Raw genomic sequence first — 23,786 nt, 5'->3', positions numbered from 1 at the left:
GAAGGAATACCGTCTACTAATTAGCACAAATGAGGCATGTGGAGTAGCTGGGGCCTTGACCAAGACCACCATTCTCTGATTCTCTATGATAGTTGACTTAGTGTTGAAAAGAAAATGTAGTCTTTGCCATGATGAAATCTGCTTTTCAAGGTACAAAAAGGGCTGCAAATTTATTCTTAAATCCTAATGGCTAGATATGCAGCAAGGGTAAATAAAAAGTGTCAATGATGGTTAGGTTCTTTAACCCATTTCAAGGTAAAGCATTATGTTGTTCATAATGGTCAGTTTTGGCCCTTAGATGTCAGAAGGGCCAATGGTAACATGTTTCACTGTCTACAAATCCTGTCTCCATTGTCCATCCAGGAGAGTATAAAACTTTAGTGCTAAGATCTTTATTAAAAATCTATATGCAAATATTTAATATTTATCATCTCGCATTTAATTATGCAATGCCTCAAATAGCCATCTTTGACCAGCCTTCACTCTAACACAAATAAGCCGTCAAGTATGGTTGGCTGAGGGAGTGAAGGAAGGATGAAAAATCAGATACACATGGCATACATTTAAAATAAAGGTTTTTTTTCGCATTAGCAAATTTTCACTTGTGTTCAGTTTTTTACCTGATAAGTACAATATAAATAATAAATTATTTTAGTTTTTTAAGGACTCAAAAAAGATGATTAAAAAGAGCCATAAATGCATGCATTGCTATTCAATAGATACAATTGTGCTGTATTAAGGCAGAATCATGCTCTTCAGAGCTCAAATTTAGAAAGCAAAAAAGGGACAATACGTTAGTCCTGTACCTACGAACACCTCCCAGAGATGCTTCTAATTACCTGTGAATATGATGGCAGTTGCTCTTCTTCCATAGCCCTCTTCCCTCACCACTTAGAACCAGAGATGTTGGATGTTTCTTAACACAAAATTCTGAATTTATATTCCATCCCTATGCAGCTGTACTTGGACAAGACTTAGGACCCCCAAAAGGCTGAGAACAGCTACTGTTGCTCCTGCACCCACAAACTTTGTTCTCACTCCTCCTTTATTTTCAGATAGCAAAGCCACCTGTCTTTCTCCTTAGCCCTTGCTCTCAGGATTCCTCACCAGTTCACTCCATTGTTGACTCGCTCTGCCTGTTTCTGTGTCATTCTCAGAAGAGCACACTGCTGTTCTTGGCTCCTTTCTCCTAGAGAGCTAAAGAAAGTGGCTGGGGTTCAGCAATGTTCCACTTGTCGACCCTCTGGGGGTTTGGGGGGAAGAAGTGCACCTTTGCCTCACATGTTACCAAGACTTCACACACTGTGATAATCTGCTGATAAAGGGGCACATGCAAAACATGCCCTTGAACAACTGCCTGAGACTGATAATACAGAGGGCATGGGGGTGGTGGTGGCTCATTCTCTAACAGTACCCATGTTTGGAGCAAAACCACCATGAGGCATTTATATTCAGGTCACCACAACAGTTCAGTAACATTTACGTAGAGCCAATCACTGCACTGGGCACCAGAAATATGCAACCAAATATTAGAAGCTTCAAAGAGCTTACATTCCAGTGGGAGACTCAGAAAAATAAACAGGTAATTGCAATATAATATGTTAGGTCTCAGGTAAATGTACAAAGAGGGTGGTCTGCAAGCATCCAGGAGGGACAATTAACTCACCCGGGAGGTTTATATCTCAGGCTGCCTGATAGAGCTGAGGCCTGAGCCGGCTGGGCCTCGCTCCCATCCCTGAGGTAGATAATATACAAACACATAAAAAAGCATGAGCATGTCTACAGTTTTATTTGTATAACAATTCAGCTGCATCATATTAAAAAGGTTTTGATGGGCATATTGAGACCATAACCAACCTTCATAACATCCTTTAATTAAAATGGGGAAATACATTTGTGCTCCAAATAACTACCTTACGAGAAAATCCTTCGGGACCCCATGCCTGTTTAGAATAAAGAATAGCACCAAGCTGTGGAAGAGATGAACAAAAACGGCAATGCTGTGCTTTCTGTAATTGGTGGTTAATACATTTAAAACACTATGAGGTTTTCATATGAATGGAAATGCAGGATTTTACCCATTATGGGTTCTGAACGTTGGTTGGAGAAATACATTTCTGAATTGTTTACATTTCTTGGCTTTATTATAATGGTGGTTTTGAGTGAGGTGAACATCAGTTGTATACTTTGCAATGTAGTCTCTTCAAAGGAATGAACTTCTGAGCCCTCGGGGCTTACATTCTCAGTTATATAACCTCAATTATCATATACTTGAAAAAGAAGTTTAATCTTGGTACTTTAGCGATACAGACAAAATGAATGACTGGATGGAACTGAAGTCATTTTCCCCCTAAAAGAGACTTTTAAAAAGGCCATATGTAGGGGCACCTGGGTGGCAGAGTTGGCTAAACTCTGGACTCTTGGTTTTGACTCAGGTCATAGTCTCAGGATCATGATCTCATGGTCCTGAGGTTAAGCCCCACGCAAGGCTCCTTGCTCTGCGTGGAGTCTGCTTGAGATTCCTTCTCCCTCTCCCTCTGAGCCTCACACTCCCACTCTGTCACTCTAAAATAAATAAATAAATCTTAAAAAGGGCTATATTTATTTGGAAGAATACTTACCACTATTATCAATAAGAGATTAAGTTAAGGAGAACGTGAACAAGAGAGGGAAAGGAATTAATAGTTACTCTGCCTACCACCATGCTAAATATTTTGTTTCTCATGATAACCCGATGAGGTCATTTTAATGATCTAGGTTTCACAGGTGAGCACTAAGGGCCAGTAGCTAGAAAGGAGAAAAGCCAGGATTCTAACCCAGCACCGTCCTTTTCCATCACCGTGCCATATACCTCCTCTACGCCTGATAAACATTTAATAAATGCTAGCTTCAGTTACTATTCCCCAATTTTAAAACCATTAAATATCTATTTTTAAGTTCCTACTTTGTCAGTTGTTCTCCCAAACCCAAAGAGCAGGAATTGGCAATCTTTTCCTGTAAAGGGCCTGACAGTAAATACTGTAGATTCGCTGGGCCATATGATCTCAATTGCAGCAGCTCAACTGGGCCACCATAGCAGGAAAACATGGAAAATAGACAAAAGACAATAATAAATGAGTAAGTGTGGTCATGTTTCAGTAAGTGGAATCCGGAAGAAGGAGGAAGGGGCAAGGTGGAGAATCAGGTGGAGTTATTTCAGACCTAGGCTGTGGAGCACTCAAGTTCACCGAAGAATGCATTCTGGGTTTGCTGGAGTGTATAACTAACTGGAAGGGATGAGGGATCGGAGGTAACAGGGCCTCAGAGGTGGAGCTGGCAATTACACAGTCCGTTGGATTTGTGTTGCTTGTGTACAAGCACATCTAATGCACCTAGGACTTTGCTATAGGTCACATTCCCTTAACAGCATTTCCTGAGCACTATGGTTTTCCTTGAAGAATTTTCACATCCTTTCCCTGTCACCTGGTTTTGGTCACTGTAGGAAGGGAGGGGCCAACCCCTGCTTTACATTTGCAGAGCCTGACCTGTTGCAGACAGGTATGTGATACCCCCAGGGTTCCCCAGTCGGCCCTACCCCAGCTCCCAGTTTCTTGCTCCATCCCTAACCGTTTGCTGTGGACCTGTGGCATATTCTAAATGTCTTTTTAAGATGACCTGACAAGGCTTTCTCTGGTTACTCTTTCCTTTCAGAAGAACCAAAGCCATCTTTAAAAGAAGATAAAAAGAATTCTTGAATGCTTTTTAATTTCTCATTTAGATTTGCAAATCTATTTATGGAAAAGTCCACTTAGCAGCTATTCAGTCTTTCATCAGGATCCATTGCAGGGCAAATTGATTTTGTCCCATTCATTAATAGCTTGCTTTAGGTCACAGAATCTGAGGAGGATGTGACTGCAGAAAGTGCCATATGAAAAATAATAAAATATTGTGTCGAAGGAAGCGCTACTAGAATAATGAATTTTTAAAAAGACTTTTATTCATAAGATCTATGAAAAGTACAAATGAACAATGGAATAAATTAATAAATGATTTCATTAAAATGTTCTGCTTTACATAATTAAGACTTAGATTTTATAGATTATACTCAGTTTCAGTTTCATGAGAAACAATTTGCAGGAAACCAGGAGATGTTTCTATTTTGCTATGAATGCATTTCAGTCATGTTATGGAATCTATGGGTTCACACATTGTAGTTATTTTATGAATAAGGAAATGTGGTTCTTGCAGACAGGGTAACTACACTGTTTCCATATTACAGAGGCATATCCTGGGCTGGAACCATATTTAGACTTATTTTTGCTTGTTTGTGTTTATTTTTTATTTCAGTTGTTAGGACTTTTTGCTAAAGAATGATGATTTGGCTACTGAGTATTCCTCGGGAAAGAATGATAAATAGAAAGACTTTCTTTTTTAACACCAAAGATGTATCTAAATAACAATAAAAAATATGTCCAAATCTATTTTTTGACATTTTGCATTATGGCTCTTAAGTCATTTATTAACCCTAAACAGTTTCCAGTGTTATAAATATGTGAGGGCAGTAGATTTTGCTGGGTAAATTTTCTTAGGATCAATCAACAAATATTATAGCTAGGATTTCATTCTGTTTAATTACACTAATGCATTAGGCATTTCTTAATTATTAGAGCAAATTATTCTTTTCCTAGGATAAGTGAAGGAAGCATATATTCTTTGGAGAAACATTTTTATTGTAAATATTTTGATTTAGCAATCATTACTTTTTTTATGACATGTTATAATTAAATCATATAAAGTCTACAACCTATAATAAAATTTTCTCTGAAAACATAACATCCATGAATGTTGATTCCTTTATTTACACTATGGTTTATATATTAAGACATAAAAATATGAAATATCTGGTTAAAGGAATCTAATGCTTCAATTTAGTGAAAAAATGAATAGATAAGAAGCTATGTTAAATATCTGACCTAGTTGCAGTTACTTTGGGTTTTGATAATCTATCATTTCATTAAAATATGTTGATGGCATTTGCCTGACTTGTGGTGTTTGTATGTTTATATGTACATACATATTTTAAAATACAAATATTTATACATACAAATATTTTCAAAATTTAGTGTTTCTATAACAGAAGGAAAATAATAGAGCATTATTACCAAGGCCACCATTTGAATAATTTCACAGTTTCAAGTTACCTTTGCAATTTGAAAAAGAATTAAAACTTTCTTGACAACTTGATTAACGCAAGGCTTCATTTTACATAAGTCATTAATGGTAATGCCTTAGAATAGATTTAACTTAATCTTTCACAAGATAATTTTGGTGATAATATGGCGAAGAGACCATGTAGTACTTGTCATGGGTTGGACTGTGTACCCCTACCCATTATCTGTAAGTTGAATACTTGACTCACCAATACCTCAGAATGTGACCTTATTTGGAGATAGAATCTTCACAGATGCAATCAAGCTAAAATTAGGTCAACAGCATGGGCTCCAAGCCAATCTGATTGGTTTCCATATAGAAAGGGGAAAATTTTGAGATAGACATGCACACAAAGAGAATGTTGTATGAACAGGAAGTCAGCCATCTATAAGCCCAGGAGAGGGTTCTGGAGGATTTTTCCTCATTGTTCTCAAAAGGAACAACACCTTGACTCTAGATTTTGGGCTTCTAGAACCATGAGGCAAAAATTTCTAAGTCACTCAATTTGTGGTTCTTTGTTATGACTGCCCTAGCAAACTGATAAGTGTTTAATTCTTGCCAAATGACAAATCAACTTTTTACCATATTAAGATTTGACAAACCTCACCCATATGATCTCCTTTGATTATTAACCAAATGTTCTTTATGAGTAACTGTGGCTTCTGAAATGACTGTTTCTCCCAGGAAATCATGTATATATCCATATATATCTCCCCAGAAAGTCTGGCTTGTGTGACGATCTTTAGTTTCTTTGGAACAGAGATGCTATAGAAGCCTAAAGCAATATAATTATGATCAGTTTTGGGACTAGAATATTAGCCATTATAATTTTCTCCTGAAAACTGCCTTAGCAAAACTTTTTTATGATGTGATTCTTTTTACGATCTGTAGAGTCTTTTATAGGAGACACATTTAATCAGAAGTAAGATGTGGAAAAGAATCAATGCTATCTTTGAAGAACTTCCTCTAATGCTGAACCAAAGAGTTCAATATTCAAATTTGAATATTAATGTGTTCTCCTTTTGTTATAAAATTAAAAAGGAAAGTGATTTTTTAATGTAAAAAAAAAAAAAAAAAAGAATCCTGAACTGCTTTCCATTTGTTTTCTCCTCTTCTAAGATAGAGACATTGGATTTCAAACATGTTGTAAAGCATAGCACTAGAGCTGTGTTACTCGAGGGAAGGCTGCTTAGTAATTTCCAAAAGAGTGTGCTATTGGGCAACCACAATTCTATAAAGCTTGCTTTATGGAATCTGCTATGGCTTGCTGATACTAATGCAGTTGTAATGCTTGAATAAGCTTAGTCAAATAAAGCTTATAAAAATGCTCACTCCATAGAAATAACTGCTCTGAATGATCTAAATGTCAGAAATACTGGTCTGTCAATAGTAAAATCCTATTCAGATAAGCTGTTTGAAATGAGAGGATAGGGGATTTCACCATTCTCTGTAACACTGATGGTCCCAACACCTGGAATTAACCCTGGGCTGATTGAGGATAGTCGCTTCTCTTGTCCACTCCCCAGTACTGATACCATAGTTGAGTCTAACCTGACAGTAAATACCAAGCAGGTTCTTAGAGGACCAGGTCCTAATTTTCCATTTATTTCTTACTCCTTGAGGTGCTAAGGATATAATTTTATCTCTAGACAACTCAATCAAAAGACTGCTCTTCTTCCTAGTAAAACTGAAATGTTGAGGAGTGTGAAGGAGTTAAAAAAAGTTCAATTATTCATCATTTTGTTTTTATCTTTGCTTTTTAAAATTGTTTTATTTCAGAACTGTAATTGGCCAGAGACAAAGCCTTTTATTAGTTGCCAATGAGTGGCATCTTCCAGACATTAAGTTTAAGATCAGTATTTGGTCTGTTTGGACAAACAATTCAGAAGATTTAATATTGGGACTAAGCAATACTAATTCTTTGGAAACTCTGACAATGAGTATACTTTAAAAAACTGGTTCTATTTAACTCCCCTGTTTCAGTTTCCTTTCGTATCAAAGAGGATGAGAATACTTGTTCTGTTCTATAGATGTGCAGCTTTATCAGCTGTTTCTAAAACTCTATGGACTCCTTAAAAGAAAGATTTGTATAAAGTATTATTTGTGTTTACCTAATTGCTTGCATTTTTAAAATATGAGCATGGATACCTTAATGTTCTTTTCAGAAATGCATAAAGGAGCCACAAGCTCATTTAGAAGTCCTTGAAAGGCACAGGAAGCTGCTTTTTTCCTATAGATTAAATGATTTTAAACAACACAGCAAATTTTATCTCTCTCTAAATTTTTCGCCTGCATTTTCTTCATGAGGTACATGGACTCAATCGAGAAAGGTGAAAGCTCTGGCTATGCCGCTCTGTTCTGAACTTTTCAAGTAGCTTAGTAATGATGTGAGTTCAAGTTAAACAAAATATAATCATATCCTATTACAGTAGTGCTTAATTCTAAGTATTTATCTTTTTTCACGAAAATTATTATTTTGCTTCATTGAAGATTTAAAGAATTTGATGGATCTATTTTCAGTCAAATTATGGCGATAACATTAAATCTGGGGTAACTATAGAAAGTGTCAATTTATGTTATTCTTAATTTAAAGATGCAAAAAATAATGATACTTTCTTACAACTTTTATTTTAAAAATCCCTGGGGTACTCAATTAAATTAGTGGTTATATACTCTATTATTGGTTATATAATGTTAAATTGGCTATACAAGTGGTTATGTACTCTAAAATATCCTTATTCATTTACATGTACATATGAAAAAGATGAAATTTTTAAATTATCACTGCTTTTCCAACTAATGGAGGGAAATTTCCTTATAAATAGAAAACATAGGTTCAGTTTTATTTATATTTGAGTATATCAAAAAACGAGCCAGGTTGATTCATGAAACAATTACCTAAGAACTCATACAGAGAAGTAAACTTGAAAGAAATTTAGATCTTCGTTCTTGCATTTTCTTAAATTTCCTGAATGTTGCTGATGAGAATGTGAGAAACCCATTATCTTATATGAGTATAGTTTTAAGAAGAAGCTTTACATGGAGTCCTTATTATTATTACTGAATACATATATGTGAAAGGAGTATGAATACCTGTGTGCCTTTATGGAGGGTTTCGGGGGAGATTGTCACACTTCCTTAATGAAAATAAAGTAGAAGCTATTGTGACACTGCAATGGTAGGATTATGATTCCACATTGGGTAAAAGCAACAGGAGTTGACTAATTCTTAAGGAATAGTTGATTTCCATGAAAATATCTTTAAGAAAAAGAAAGGAAAAAACACACATTAGAATCAACAAATCATGAAAAGCTAATGATTTTGAAGCACTGAGTTCAGTATTTTTTTTCTGAATTGAAATAGCATGCCATTACTCAAGCCTTTTCTATTTCAGTAAGTTTGTGATTCAATGACAATGAATGCAATTTAGTAGGAGGAATGCTGGGGCTAGGTAAAACATTTCAATTATGCATATTTGGCCCAGGAAGAAAATGGAGTCAACCCAAACATAAAATGCTAGAAAATTAATTTCTCAAAAGAACTTCAGTATAGTTTATGGATTTTATGCCTGTCCTGTTCAAATCACATTTGCTAGAAACCAGTCTACTTCTGTTTGCCTGAAACCAAATCCACAAAATTTGAGAGACTTTCTGTGGGTTCTATCCCCAAACCTCAAACTTATAAAATCAGACAGACCCTAAGACAGCTTATCTTCTTGCATGATATTTCCTGCATTTATGAGGTGAGGATGGATTATTTTCCTAAAATAAATCAGATTGAATCTGTCAAAATAATTGTTATAAAAAGGTGATCTCAATGATATTGTTGATGAATTTCCATCCTTAAACTACCTCACGATATGTAGTACCCTCTGACATTTTGATTTGGGCAACTAGGGAATGTATTGGTAGTAATGGACCATGACCATGATTTCTATTATTTTAACATGAAATATATAGCTCTATCAAAATAGCTATGCTTATTAATGTTAAAATATATTAATATTCATTGACCAATTTTTAAATAATCAAATAGAAATATGCATGTTATGGACTGAATCATGTCACTCCCAAATTTACGTGTTGAAGCTGTAATCCCCAACATGATAGTATTTGGAGAGAGGGCCTTAAAGAGGCAATTAGGCATAGATGAGATTATGAGGGTGGAGCCCTAATGATGGAATTAGTTCCCTTATAACAGGAGATGGTAGAGAGCTTTCTTGCTCTGTCTATCCCATGAGAGGACACAGTGAGAAGGCAACCATCTGCAAGCCAGGAAGAGAGTCCTCACCAGAATCTGATGGTGCTGACACTGTCTTCTGGAATTTCTAGCCTCCAAAACTGTGAGAAAAAAAAAATTTCTCTTAAGATATCCAGTCTGTGGTATTTTGTTATGGGAGCCCTCACCGACTAAGATGATACGTCAGCATGTATTTGTAAGTTGACCATCAGCAGTTTTATTCATCTGCACATTTACTGTGCCTGAGCTGGTTATAGAAACCAGATGTTGCACCTTTGGGCGGCAACAACCCTAATAACGTTGCAGATCCTAGTTCTAATTGCCTCATTAGAAAAAGGTGTGTCTGCTTAATTATTGACATTATTTAGTAAATATATGCAGAAATATTGTGGTTATTTAGCATGGTACTTTTTAAAAGCTGATTCCTTTTAGCAAAACTTATGGTTTTTCACATTTATTGTTTACTAGGACCTCACAGTGTAAAAAGTGCTGAAGTACTACGTGCTATGAAAAGGTAGATCAGGGCAGCCCAGGTGGCTCAGAGGTTTAGTGCCACCTTCGGCCCAGGGCGTGATCCTGGAGATCTGGGATCGAGTCCCACGTCAGGCTCCCTGCATGGAGCCTGCTTCTCCCTCTGCCTGTGTCTCTGCTTCTCTCTCTCTCTCTCTGTGTCTCTCATGAATAAATGAATAAAATCTTAAAAAAATATATCACTTACTCTCAGCCTAGAAACTTGTTAAACAACAACAAAAAAAAGAACTCTCCAAAAGTCAGGATGATTTTATGTCATTGTATTTATCAAAAACATATAATCATAGCTAGAAATAATAGTGTTTATTTCAAAAGAACACAGAAATAGCACTAAGGAGTTGAAATTCTTAAGTTAGATTTTAAGAGAGGAGTTTTTTGTTTTGTTTTTTTTTAATAGAAAAAAAGGAATTCATCAGAAATCCTTGCCCACTTTAAATTGGTAAAACACAATGCATTTTATCTCTAATGTGTTAGGAGCTCAACACATTTTGTTTCAAAAAATGAACTCTAGTTACGTAATCATTATAGCTCTTCATCTCTAAAGTCAGTTTACTATTTGTTGAAAAAGTAGTAACTGCTAAGTTGAAGATGAAAAATTCAAAGGTAGGGGCAGGCTGAGCTTACCAGAGTTAACAAAAGAAAAAAAAAAAGACATCTATTTTAATTTGTAGGAAGGGCTACTAAACTGAAAAATGGACTAGTGGGTCATGGTAAGGGACTACCATTCAGGAAGAGAGATCCTGCCTCTCACTCACCCAGAACACAAGTGACCTCTTCTTAGAAAGAGTACCCCAATATCTGAATTTGACCCTGAAAACACCAAAAGATTTCTTTTTATGTAGAACCACGACAATGAAGCCACTTGAAAATGAAGAGATTTTATTTTTCAAAAATGAAAATAATTTAAAAAGAATCTGGATAGATTGTTCTGAATGATCATTCCTCATAACACAAACATTGAAGGAAAAGAATTATTTGCATCCCTAGCCATAGCCAGAGCATCACTCAGAACCTGTGATGGCTAGTAATACAAACATAACCAAAATATTTTATGTATTCTCATATAACTGGAAAGTCCGGAGGTCTTTCTGACTCTAAACACAGCTGGCTCTGTGAACCTACACAGTGGAATCTGGATCCTGCCTCCTTCCATCTTGCAACAGACTCTCTAACCAATGGGCTAGAGGACTACTGGTAGACCCCACCAGCTTGCCAACCTCAGCAGAAATTGAATGTCATTCAATAGCTCCACAAAAAAATGTGGAGGATTCTGATTGTCCATCCCTATATGGTCATAGGCAAAAGGGTGTTCTGAATGGTCATGCTTGTTTTAAAGAACCAGCCTTATGGCTGGAGGTTAAATGAGGGTTCACTTTCTAGTTCTACCACTAGAAAAAAAAAAAAAACTCATCTGCTGGAAGAATATAGGGATTGGATTGATAGGAAGGATTATTAATGCAAAAAATAAGTATATATTGGCTACCTCTGTAGGTAGATTAGGTTGCTAAATCATTTTCTGGAATATCATTACAATGATCGCATCTTAAAAATCTCAGAGAAAATGTGGCAATTTAGGGTTTTCATTGAAATTAGTAGGAGATCTGTTTCTGGTGTGAGACAAAGCCACTTTTACCTTGAAAGAGAAAAAATAGGGTTTTTTTTTTTTCAAGTGCCTAGAATCTGAATTCTTTTAAAAATTACTCTAGGGGGATCCCTGGGTGGCGCAGCGGTTTGGCGCCTGCCTTTGGCCCAGGGCGCGATCCTGGAGACCCAGGATCGAATCCCACATGGGGCTCCCGGTGCATGGAGCCTACTTCTCCCTCTGCCTATGTCTCTACCTCTCTCTCTCTCTCTCTTTCTCTGTGTGACTATCATAAATAAATAAAAAAATTTTAAAAAAATTACTCTAGGTATTTATTATGGTTTATCAAACACACACACACACACAATTATCTAAAAAATATATCTCAAAGCACCTAGGATTATTTTGACAGAGACGTTTTTGTGAATTGTCATGGTATATCTTGCCTCTCAAAACCTATTCTCATTCAATTTATATATACTTGTAGAAAAATATAATTTAATTGTCACAGATGTCTATGTTTGTGATACATGGACATTCTGCAGACACCAGGATTGATAAAAGATGGATTTTTCATTTTTCAACTTTACTTGCCAAAAGATCTTTTTAGCAATGTTTCTCCAAAATTCTTACTTACATGTGTTTTCTGAAACACTGAAATATAGTAAAGGTCATTCTTACTTGTAATTGGGAATTACATTCTTAATATAATTTTGGAACAAAACATATTTCTATAATGCCATTGTAGTATATACTCCTTCTCCGTCCTTTGTTCTCATATTTTTTAAAGAAAAATACAACATTGGAGTACTCCACAAACCACATCACATAGGAAAATGCAAAATTCATAATTAATGCTTTAACATAATAAGAATGTAATATTTTATTTATACCATTCTAGAATATAGGTGTCTTTCTTGAGCATCCTGGAAGAGATTACATTGTCAGTTTCCCCTAGGAATAATAATGGGCGAGTGTACTTGGCAGTTTGATCTGATTAATAAGGCATGATGAGGTTAAGTGACTTCTTTTAGGAGGCATATGATTTAGTCTTCAATGCCTAACTTGACTACAAAACTGGGTCTTTGGAATCATCATTACATAAGCAGCCCCTAATTTTACTGTATGGTACAGAGTCACACGGCCTTTCAGCCAAGTCCCCACTTCTTTTGAAGCTGACTTTAGCCTTCTGGCAATCAAAGTAATTTGTATGAAATCAGAAGGAATGGAATGAAAGAGTAGGCATGGAAAGTACCGTCACATATCCTGGCTGCTCTGCGATGCCAACTTTCCAGGAGCATTGCCTATGTCAAATTTCTCAGTAATATTTACCTCTCATTTTTTCCACCATATCAATAACTAGCTCTTGTCATCTTCAAAGTACTTCTCAAACATTAAATAATCTCAGATTACACACTCTGCTCTTCACATTTATCTTGACCAGCTGTCAGAGAAGGCAATTTATTTCCCCTCCATTTTATTCCTCTTGGCTCGGTGTGGCTTCTGCAGTAAATTTGAATGGAAAATGAAAGGTACAATTTAGTGTGTTTCCATAACAAAGGAAACACATAATTTTCTGTAAGCTGTATAACCTTCAGATTACTTTCAAATTGCTTATAGTTTTGCCTTCTGAGTTGGATGCACAGAATATATTTTCAACATCTTTGAGCCTTGATTAGTTTTTAAGTGGAAATTTTGAGGATGTGAAGACAAAAAGAGAGGAAAAAAATATAAAAATAATTTGATTTTAACATTTTCATTCATTTAATATATCATACCATAATTATTTTGGCAGGATTATGAGGTGCGATAAAATTTGGGATTCATAATAATATCAGTACTTTTAAATCTGAAAGTTCACATTTTAACACTAAACTTGCATTGCTTTCTGAATTTATAGTTTCTCATTTTTCTGATAAAAAAAGAAGAAGAAATATGGAAATTCTTGTCCCTTTAAAATTTTTTTGTTGCTTAAAGATGTGACCAGGAAAAAGGAAATGTGACCAAGATTCAACTAATTTGTATCAAATCCTAGTAAATTTGTTCTTTTGGTTTCAAGATACCAAGCAGGTGTGTATGATATTGCCTACAGAAATACTCTCTAACACATAGTTCACTGAAGTGAGTCTGAAGTGCAAAAGCAATTCTTCTGGTGTTCTCCATATAGCAGTAGTAGGAAGTCTCCCAGAGGTTAAAAAACTGGAGATTAGCAACATATCAACTTTCAGGTGGCCTCTCCTAAACACTTGTAATTCACTTACTCTCCAGCAAATCATTATTCCGAAGGTTTGATTCACTTGTAGCCCCACTTGGATCTTAAATTGCACTTCGAAGCACTCCTATCCTTCATCCATTTTCAGAACTGCCGTTAGAAGTGATGGGAATTTGGCACAAAAATCAATGAAAGGATATGATATGAGTTCGTTCTAATTTTTCCTTCTTTGAGATCCATCTCAAGTACAGTGTGTGAAATCTATTTTTTAAAGGTATTTTTCCATGTTGCTAACATTTCAACTAAATTGAGTTCATGACCTTGGGATATGTATTCACATAGCTTTTCAGGAAAGAAAGGTTGTCGCTATTGTTAATTTCGACCTAAAATCATTTCAAATTCTTAATTAATTCATTTTACCACTGATCTCCTCATCAGCTTTTTAATCTATTAAAAATATGGGGCTAGATTTACTATCATCTCCTAGAAATGTTTGTGTTAGTTATGTTTGGTTATTATTAATACCTACTAATATATATCTTGGAACATATTTGATTTTTTCCCCCTAGTTAGTGATAGGATTTTGTGGCACTTATTCTTGTCAAGAGGATAGCACTATTTATTGGTAAAGAAACAAATTTAAAAAGTAACACTTTATTAACTAAACTACTTAATTATGCATGTAGTATTTTCATTCCTCCCCCCCAATAGCTAAGAGTTTTCATATGAACTGGATTCAAACTCTCAATACCCTGTGTATACAGCTGTTAGAAGTTTCAAAATTTGTCTCTCTGGTTTAACAAATTCCATGAAGCTGAAAACATTTGCATTGTAACAACATAACTTTGTTATAGATCATCTCTCTTGATTGGTTAACAGACCAAAACATTCTCCATTAATATGAATAAATTACAGTCTGTGTCCTTCTGCATCACAAGAAGTAAATTAATTAAGAAGGTCACTGAAGGAGTCCTAATATCCTACCTTGGCTCCCTGAAAATATCTTAGCCTAACGTATAGGCTTATTCAATGAAAACAAATGCCTGGATTTATTGAAGAGTTAGTCTTTCAATCTCTACCGTTGTTTCTGAGGTTAATCTTGCCCTCCTGGCCTTTCCTTACCATTTTAGTAATGGTTGTACTAGCCATGGAGGTAGCAGTAAAAGTAATGGCAATGGTGATGTTGAGAATAATGAAGATATAGTTTAGTTGCTGTTGTATTGCCATTTACTGAATAATTCGATGTAGCAGGAGATTTGCCAAGCAACTGACGTGAGTTATTTCTCTACCATCATAAACGTGCGAATTGAGTCTTATCATCCTCCGTCCTCAGTTACGGAGGTTTCTCACTCAGAGGTGAGAAGCAGTAGTGACCTTCTAGCCAGGAAGTTAATCCCAATCTCTCTTGTCTATAAAACCTGTGGCCGACCTGTTTTGCTTTACTGTTTCCATGATAAAGCTAGACCTCACTGAAAGAAAGAATTGTGCCAGGTAGATAAAGAGGTTGAAAGATTGAAAGGAGCACTTTAATTCCACTCTGAGGCCTTCAAGGAGTACAAAGAATTCCCTTCAGTTTGAAAACCCTAAAACCTTCCAGCTGTTATTTAGCACATTCTAAAAGTAACTACAAGTAGTTACTTTCCATTTAGGTGAAATTTATTTTGTGCAAGGTGTCAAAGGTAAAAAAAAAAAGTGTCAAAGGAGTATGAAAATTTGGAGTGTTTTGTTTTGTTTTGTTTTGTCTGAGAATGTAATTTTGAAGTAAAAACTAGAATTAAGAATAGTTAATTGTTGGGCTCCTGGGTGACTCAGTCCGTTAAATGTCAGACTCTTGATTTTCACTCAGGTCATGATCTCAGGGTTATGAGACCGAGCATGAGGCTCCATACTCAGTACGGAGTTTGCTTAAGTTTCTTTCTCGCTCTCCCTCTTCCCCTACGCCACTGCTCACATATGCTCTCTCTCTTTCTGTAAAATAAAGAAATTAAATCTTAAAAAGGAAAGAAAAGAAAGAGGTAAACAGGGTAGCCTGGGTGGCTCAGCGGTTTAGCACCGCCTTCAGCCCAGGGCCTGATCCCGGAGACCCCGGATCAAGTCCCATGTCAGGCTCCCTACATGGAAGCCTGCTTCTCCCTCTGCCATCTCTCTCTTTCTCTCTCTCTCTGTCTCTCATGAATAAATAAATAAAATCTTAAAAAAAAAAAAAAAGAGGTAAACAGTTGAGGGGAAAAATGACAACATAAGATCAGATAAAATTTTGCTATCATATGTGTGTGTTTGTGTATGTATATGCATGACATAATGTATACACTCTTGCAATTATTAAAAATGTATAAATATGTATAAATAAATATACATGCACACACATAGATATATAAATATATACAGACATATGATTGTGTACATGTATATGTGCATACGGGTTTTAAACCACCAAATGGAGGTTTATAGCACATTGAACAAAAAATTTCCCAAGATAAAAAATATAAAGGGAAAATAAATATACCAAAAGCTTATCTCTAGTGATCCAAGAATTACAAATGAAGCAGGATTTTCCCCCTATGTGATTGCAAATAGTTTGAACACCGGTAATACCCAGAATTGTCGAGGATAGAAAACAGAGACTCCTGGCATGTAAAAATTTCAAACATATATACTAATTTTCAAACACATATATATACTCTAAAAGATATAAAAGCAATAATGTTATTTGTCCCAGAAATTCTATATATGGGAAAATCTCCTAATGTAAAAATTATTAATGTGTGCAGAGAAAAAAATCCACCGTATCCCAAGATAGAAAGCTTTTTTACTAAATTATGCATAGCCACGAAGTGACGTGCCATGCAGCCACTGAAGTGGGTATTTTATGGAATACATACCGCAAGAGAACATGTTTATTATATATTGCCTAGTAACAATAAAGGAAAGAGTGATGAGGACTTCAAAAACAAATAAGACATATTTATATATTTAAATATATGTACTGAAAAGTAGGTATAAGTAGAACAACATTGATAACAGCTGTTTCTGGGTCATGAGATTACAAATAATGATCCATTTATCTATTTATTTTGCTATTTTTAAATATTTTTTGAATCTTTTCCTCCATAAACATGTAGACCTTTGAAAGCAGGGATAAAAGGGTTACTGGATATAATGAGATTTTCCAACATCATTCACTTCGATCTTCTGTGCCCCTTCACAAATAAAAATGAATGTCCTCCATGGAAGGGTCAATTATATGGTTAAACCAGGATATCCAAAAAGGATTTCATCCATTTGAACTCCTTGATCATTGATTTCGTTTCTCACCCGGGGAGATAGTTTTGCTCACATTCAGAACTGACATACGAACCTAAATAAAGGGAAAAGGTGTCAGAAAAACAATTCGTCTAAAAAATCCATTGCCTTTGACGGTAGTGAATGTAGGCGGCAGTAAGGGAGAAGTAAAAATGATTAAAGGTGATGACAAAGTTTGTGGCTTCCATGGAATTATTTACAGTGTGGAGGAGAGGAGGGATGCTAATCACTAGGGCAGGTGGATTTCAGAGCTTAGGGTAAATCCTAGGGAGGTGGCAGGAGGTGTGGCCCTGCCACTGAGAGGCGTGTGCACTATAGAAAATGATGCAAACAACCCAATAAATATATAATCTGTGTGGGGGTTTTGGTCATTAATATTTGACAGGAAGTTCTAAATTGTGATTCTTCCTTCTGAATGTTTGATTAGGAAATGCATCTACTACCACAACTGTGATCGACAGCAAAAATGGATCTGTGCCCAAATCCCCTGGAAAAGTGCTGAAGAGGACAGTCACAGAAGACATAGTGACAACATTCAGCTCCCCAGCAGCCTGGCTTCTGGTCATTGCTCTGATCATCACATGGTCAGCTGTTGCCGTTGTTATGTTTGACCTAGTGGATTACAAAAACTTTTCAGGTAAGATCCCTGGAATGTGGGTTTTAGATGAAAAGAAGCAATCCTGCCGTCTTTGTTGCTTGTCATTTCATCTTCGTGTGAGACATGAAGCTCCCCACGAATGTGCTCGAGTGTCAGGGAAGGCTGGTTTCCCTCTCCTCCATTTCCTTCTATTCTTCTTTGCCTCTTGTAGTCAGTGATTTCAAATGAAATGTATTTCCATATTTGTAACCCCGAACACAAACTGAAGGTTACAGTTTCACGAAGATAATGATTCAAAAGTTTGGTGGAACAGGGATTTTATCAATTTAAAACCAAACTGAACCAAATAAAAAAAACTTCTGGACAAGTGAAAAATTGTGTAAAGCATTTTTAAGCCCCTCTTCCATCTGGCTCCAAGCTTCTTTTCCAGACATTCTCTTTGCTCCTCCCATCAAAACATCCTATTTTGAGTTTCTGAAAATAAAGAGTGTGAAAAGGATTTTCCCAGAATTACTGATAATGAGATACTACATCTTGAGTGGCCATGTGTTCTCATGGGTTTGGAGTAAAACAGGAATAACACAAATGAGGAAAGACAGATTTTCATTATGGCCCAGTCAATCTTTGACTATACTGTTTATCTCTTTGTTCAAGGTATTTTAACTCTTTTAAAATTATATTTGTGTATTCCCACATCTGACATGCTCTATGGACTGTGAGTTCCTTGAGGGAAAGAGTTAGGTGTATGATAAATATTAACTATGTAGACAAACAAATTTATGCTTTTTACCACAAGCAAAACCATTTCATTAAGCTCTTAATGCACTCATACATATTTGCACCATTCATCCCCATCCCCACTTCCCATTTTCTTTCTCCAGTGGGAGTGGAATCAGTAGAACCCAGACACTCTAAGTGGTATAAATTGCATTCTGTATCGTCAGAGATCCTCTACTTCTGATTATGGCATTTTACTCATTCAGCAGTCATTTATCAAGAACCAGTATATGTGCCAGGCAATGGCTATAGTAAGAGAAATGTAAGAATAAATATAACAAAGTCATAGAACTGGATCATTTGGGTTTATTGACACGTGGTGTGATTGAGATGATTTTTCTTGCACTACACTTGATCTTGGCCAAAAGGCCAAGAAGCGATAGAGGGGATTCCTCTTGCAGTACAATTACTAGCTGTGCTAAAGTGAGCATTATCTAACAGGCGGATAAGTCCCATGATGTCAATCAGAGAAAAACACTATTTATCCAGAACTGTGAACCTCTGCTCTAAATAAGCAATACTTTTGGTACGCTGTATAACGTAGGCTTTTAAAAGAACATACAATTGAAATGCCTGTAATATAAAATTATGGCCTAGAATTTTAAGTGAAAAACTTGGTTACAGTACCCTAGGTAATTTTATTTACCTTGAGTCTATGTCAACTGTGATAGTTCACCTATTCTTTCTTTTTCTAGAATTTCATTCATTTACATTTTAGAGTCAAGTATGATCATAAAATATAGTTCAAGTTTTACAATAGACATATCTTAAGAATTGTTTGTTAATCGCCTATTTGAAAAGTTACTAATCTACTAAGTACACCACAGAAATTACCGTTGCGAGGAATTTGTCCTTAATTATTTTATAAAATGAGCGGCTACCTATGATTAGATTTTTAGATTAGATTACTAAAATGTAAGACACACTCACAATCCATGGTAGAGCTTCCCTGGACTGCTGTAATTAGGTATTATTGATAATGCCTGTGTGATTGGCATTCATCTTAGAGGGGAAAAAATAGGCTCTGTATTATTGCTATTTCATTTCTTCTTTCAAGGAGTGTTTATTAGGCACATCTTCTAGTTGAGGCCTCCTCCCCCAGTTTCCTATATTTATTAGTGACCTAACCATCTATCCATTACACACACACACCAAAAAAAAAAAAAAAAAAAACCCAAAAAACCAAAACCAAACCAAAACAAAACAAAACAAAAACCCCTGCAAGTCATCTTTTAAATCTGCTGAAACCTGAACAATCACCATGCTCAATGCCAACAAATTCTCATGTTTCATGAATCCCCTCCCTTCTCTGGTTACTACTGTCTTCATTACGACATTTCAGACCTGGATTTTCTGTTAAAGGCAGTAATGCAATTTCTTCTGGTCTCCCTCATCCAGACTCTCCCCTTTACCATTGCGCTAATCTTCATAAAACATCAATTTCACCAAGTATTTCCTGTTGCAAAGTACAAATTCCTTGGCATGCAGTTCAAGGCCTTGGCTTAGCTCTCCCTTTTCATCTTGTTTGTTTTTGTTTTTTTTTTCCTTTTCATCTTGTAATTCAGGTCATGCAAACTGTTTTCCAGCCATCCTTACTATTACTCTTTCCTCCTTTCTTTGCCTAGAAACACATACATTCTCACTCTTCCTGGCCTCTGCCTTTACTGTCCTCCTGCCCACTGCACCCCGCCCCAACCAGAAAATGTAGTAAAGTAGTTAAAAATGTGAATTCTGGTGCTGGATTTTGCTGGTATTAAATCCAGATCTTATAATGTCCTACCTGTGTGATATTAGAAAAGTCATTTAGCCTCTCTTTGCCTCAGTTTTATCACCTATAAAGTGGGGACAATAATGGTACCTATGTTATAAAATTGTTAAGAGGATTATATAAGAGAGTATATTGGAAGTGCTTAGACTAGAACCCGCTTTATCACAAGCACTGTATGAATATTAATATCACTAGTAGAGACTCATTCCTCCATTTTCTTGAAAGATGAACTCATCCTTCAAGACTTAACTCCCTTTTTTGGTGAAACATTCTCAGATTTCCTGAGAAAAATTCGCTGCACTGTGCTTTCATTCCCTTGGTACCTTATGGGTAGCTGTATTAACACCAGTTAACACACTGTAGGATAAGTATCTCTTTACTTATCTGTTTCACTCAGAAACTTAAACTTATCCAAGGACTGTCTTATTCATCTCCGTACCTGAGTGCCTGTGATGTAGTAAGTTTTCTGCTATCCATTTCTTAAAGGATATATAATGTTGACATTTAGATTTTGAAATAATTTCTTATATTAGGAAGAAAAAATACCATAAAATTTTTATTTCATCCATTTTTGACCAACTTTAAAAATTAAAAAAAAAAACTTTGATAAAATCAGAACAAAAAAATAATAAAATACGTTTATAAAATGAAATGTTACTTGTCATATTTTGTAATGGTCATCTATTGCTACATTATAAATTACCTCAAAAATAAGTGGCTTAAAACAACAATAAACATTTATTACACTGGGGCACCAGGGTAGTTCAGTTGGTTGGGCATCTGCCTTTGGCTTAGGTCATGGTCTCAGGGTCCTGGAACCGAGCCCCAAGTCCAGCTCCCAGCTTAGCGGGGAACCTACTTCTCCCTTCTCTTGCCCCCGTCCCCTGCCTATGTTCTCTTTCACTATCTCTCTCTCTCAAATAAATAAATAAAAATATTTTTTAAAAAATTAAGAGCACCTGGGAGGCTCAGTTGGGTGTCTGCCTTCAGCTCAGGTCATGATCTCAGGGTCCTGGGATCGAGCCCTGCATCAGGCTTCCTGCTCTGTGGGGAGTCTACTTCTTCCTCTTCTTCTGTGTTCTCTCTTTCTCTGTCTCCTTCTTTCTCTCAGATAAATAAATAAATCTTAAAAAAAAACCCACAATTATTATGTCAAACCGTTTTCTCAGGTCAGGAGCTTGGGAAAGGCTTAGGGTATATCTTGAAGTTGTAGTAAGGAAGTTGGCTGGGGCTGTAGATATGTTTGAACGACTTTCTGTGGTAGTGGAACCATTGGCAAGATGTCTTATTCATTTGGCTGTCAAGGTAATGCTGGTATGTTTTCACTACATGGCAACTGACTGCTCTCAGACCAAGAGAGAACAAGACAGAAGCCACAAAGCCTCTTATGACCTAGGCTTGAAAATCACATACTGTCAGTTCTGCAAAATCCTTTAGGTTATGCAGGTCAGCCCTATTTATTGTCCTAAGAGACTACGGAATGGCATGCATACCATTAGGCAATGATCACTGGGGACCAATTTGAAGGCTGGCTACCACCTATTCTACTCTTAGAAAATTATATTCCCAAGCTATACAGTTTGAGGTAAATACTTAGATATGAGTAAATGCCATCCAATACTCTAGCTGATAAAAATTTATTGTAATTACAATGGGTGCAAAAAGATAGATGATGTATTAGAATGATTGGCATCATGAGGTCACATCTAAGAAGATAAATAATCTCCAATGAAATTGAAATAAAAAAATCATAAATCTGAAATTCTAAAGAACAAATATATAAATTCTTCAAATAAAAAGTTCAAATACTTTTTGCTAATTCAGATTTGAATGTGCAATTTTGGACACCAAAATAGTATAAGTTCAAAGACTGTATAATTATAGCATAAAACTGTAATTCATATTAACTATTGGTTGCATGGGATATATACACTCATATTAAAATTCTAGTTTCTTTTCTCCATTTAGTGAATTCTTGCCTTTTTTATGTTGATTCTTCACAGGAAAAAAAATCATTTGCTTCAATAAGGGTGTCAAAACGTAAATGGTACTCTTCTTTTTTTTAAGATTTTTATTTATTTATTCATGAGAGACACAGAAAAAGAAAGAGAAAAAAAAAAAAAGAAAAAGAAAGAGAGAGAGAAAGAGGCAGGGACACAGGCAGAGGGACAAGCAGGCTCCATGCAGGAAGCCTGATGTGGGACTTGGTCCCGGGGCCCCGGGATCACGCCCTGAGTCAAAGGCAGACTCTCAACCCCTGAGCCACCCAGGCGTCCCAATGTTACTTTTATGTTCTAATGTTATTTTTAATTGATACCATTTCAGATATTTACCAAATATTAATATTATTAGGATGATGAGTCTTTGTACTACATAATGTCTTTGAAATATATATTGTCAACCAGGCTAGTGATAAAAAAAAAAAAAAAAAAGAAAACACACTGGGAATAACTGAAGACAAGAGAGGGCAGGTGTCCCTGGGCTCTAAATTACTCTCTGGCACTTTAAAAAGTAGGTAAACACTTTTAAGGCATTAAGAAATTGTTCACAGAGAAATGAAGATCTATTTTCATAAGTAAATACTGTACTGGATTGAGAAGAAGGATTCTCTTCTAGGCAAACTTCACATTTCCTGATTTTATTAATTTGATCTGATGTACCCAATAATGTACCTGTGAGGCATATGTAGAATCAGCTTTTATGTGCTTCTTTCAGAAGACTTGAGTTGACTCTCCAACTCCAAAACCTGCAAACTAACGTGACTAGGAACTTGGTTTCCTTGTATGTCAAATAGGAATAGTACCTTGCTTTCTCGTCTGCAAAATTTATGACTTTGCTTCTTCCTGTCTAAGCTGAAAAATTTTAGGACATCAAAAAACAAGCAAACAAAAAAACCCACCAAAATCAGAAACCAGAAAAAAAGATTTCACATATCCTTCATTTTTCTTCCTAAAAATAAAGTTCAAACACTATCCAAAAATAATACAGTGTATCTATCAGAATTCGATCAGAGTAGAGTCACCATGAGTGGTATAGAATAGTAGATTAGTATATGGCTTATGCATTCATGAGAGCTGATTGGCAGTCTAGGTGGGGCTATTGCAATGTATCTGAACTAGGTCATGGGTCCATAGAGTGGAAGTTGGGGTAGGAGAGGAAAAATATCTTTATCCTCTACCTTTCTAAATTCTTGGCTGGGACCCCTCTAACAAAAGATAAATTAGCATGAAAAAAGCATTTGGATTTATTTAATGTAAGTTTTATGAGACACAGGAGGCTTCGTAAAGAAAGGAAGACCTTAAGAAACAGTTAAGCCCAAGCATTTTTATGCTAGGTTTGAAGAAAAGTGGAAAGTGGGGGAAAAACGTGACAGGACAAAAAGAGTAGGAGCTAAGTGTCATAAATTGAGGGAAAGAGCAAGGGCTGTTCATTCAGATTCCTCTGGGCATCTTGGAAATAAGGCTATTCCTTTCCTCTGGGTTTAGGGAGGACACCTTTCTTATGAGAGTTTTATGACCTGCTTCAGAGGAAGGTCAGGAAGTCCTTCTTGCACATGTCATTTCTCAAATTCTTTCAGCTGAAAACA

At 35.9% G+C, this 23,786-nt stretch overlaps 1 protein-coding gene across 20 annotated transcripts in view; it reads left to right on the top strand.

Annotated features, from left to right (window-relative positions):
- Positions 1 to 23,786, top strand: part of TRDN (triadin) — a 361,517-nt gene that overhangs the window by 25,480 nt on the left and 312,251 nt on the right. For all 20 annotated transcript variants that reach the window (XM_077902099.1, XM_077902108.1, XM_077902007.1 and 17 more), the window contains exon 2: positions 17,485 to 17,694. In XM_077902099.1, the coding sequence (XP_077758225.1) occupies positions 17,485 to 17,694 (210 nt within the window). The remainder of the gene's footprint in view (positions 1 to 17,484; positions 17,695 to 23,786) is intronic.

Source organism: Canis aureus, chromosome 1 (genome assembly GCF_053574225.1).
Source record: "Canis aureus isolate CA01 chromosome 1, VMU_Caureus_v.1.0, whole genome shotgun sequence".
NCBI lineage: Eukaryota > Metazoa > Chordata > Mammalia > Carnivora > Canidae > Canis > Canis aureus.
This window is presented reverse-complemented; position numbering and strand designations above follow the sequence as displayed.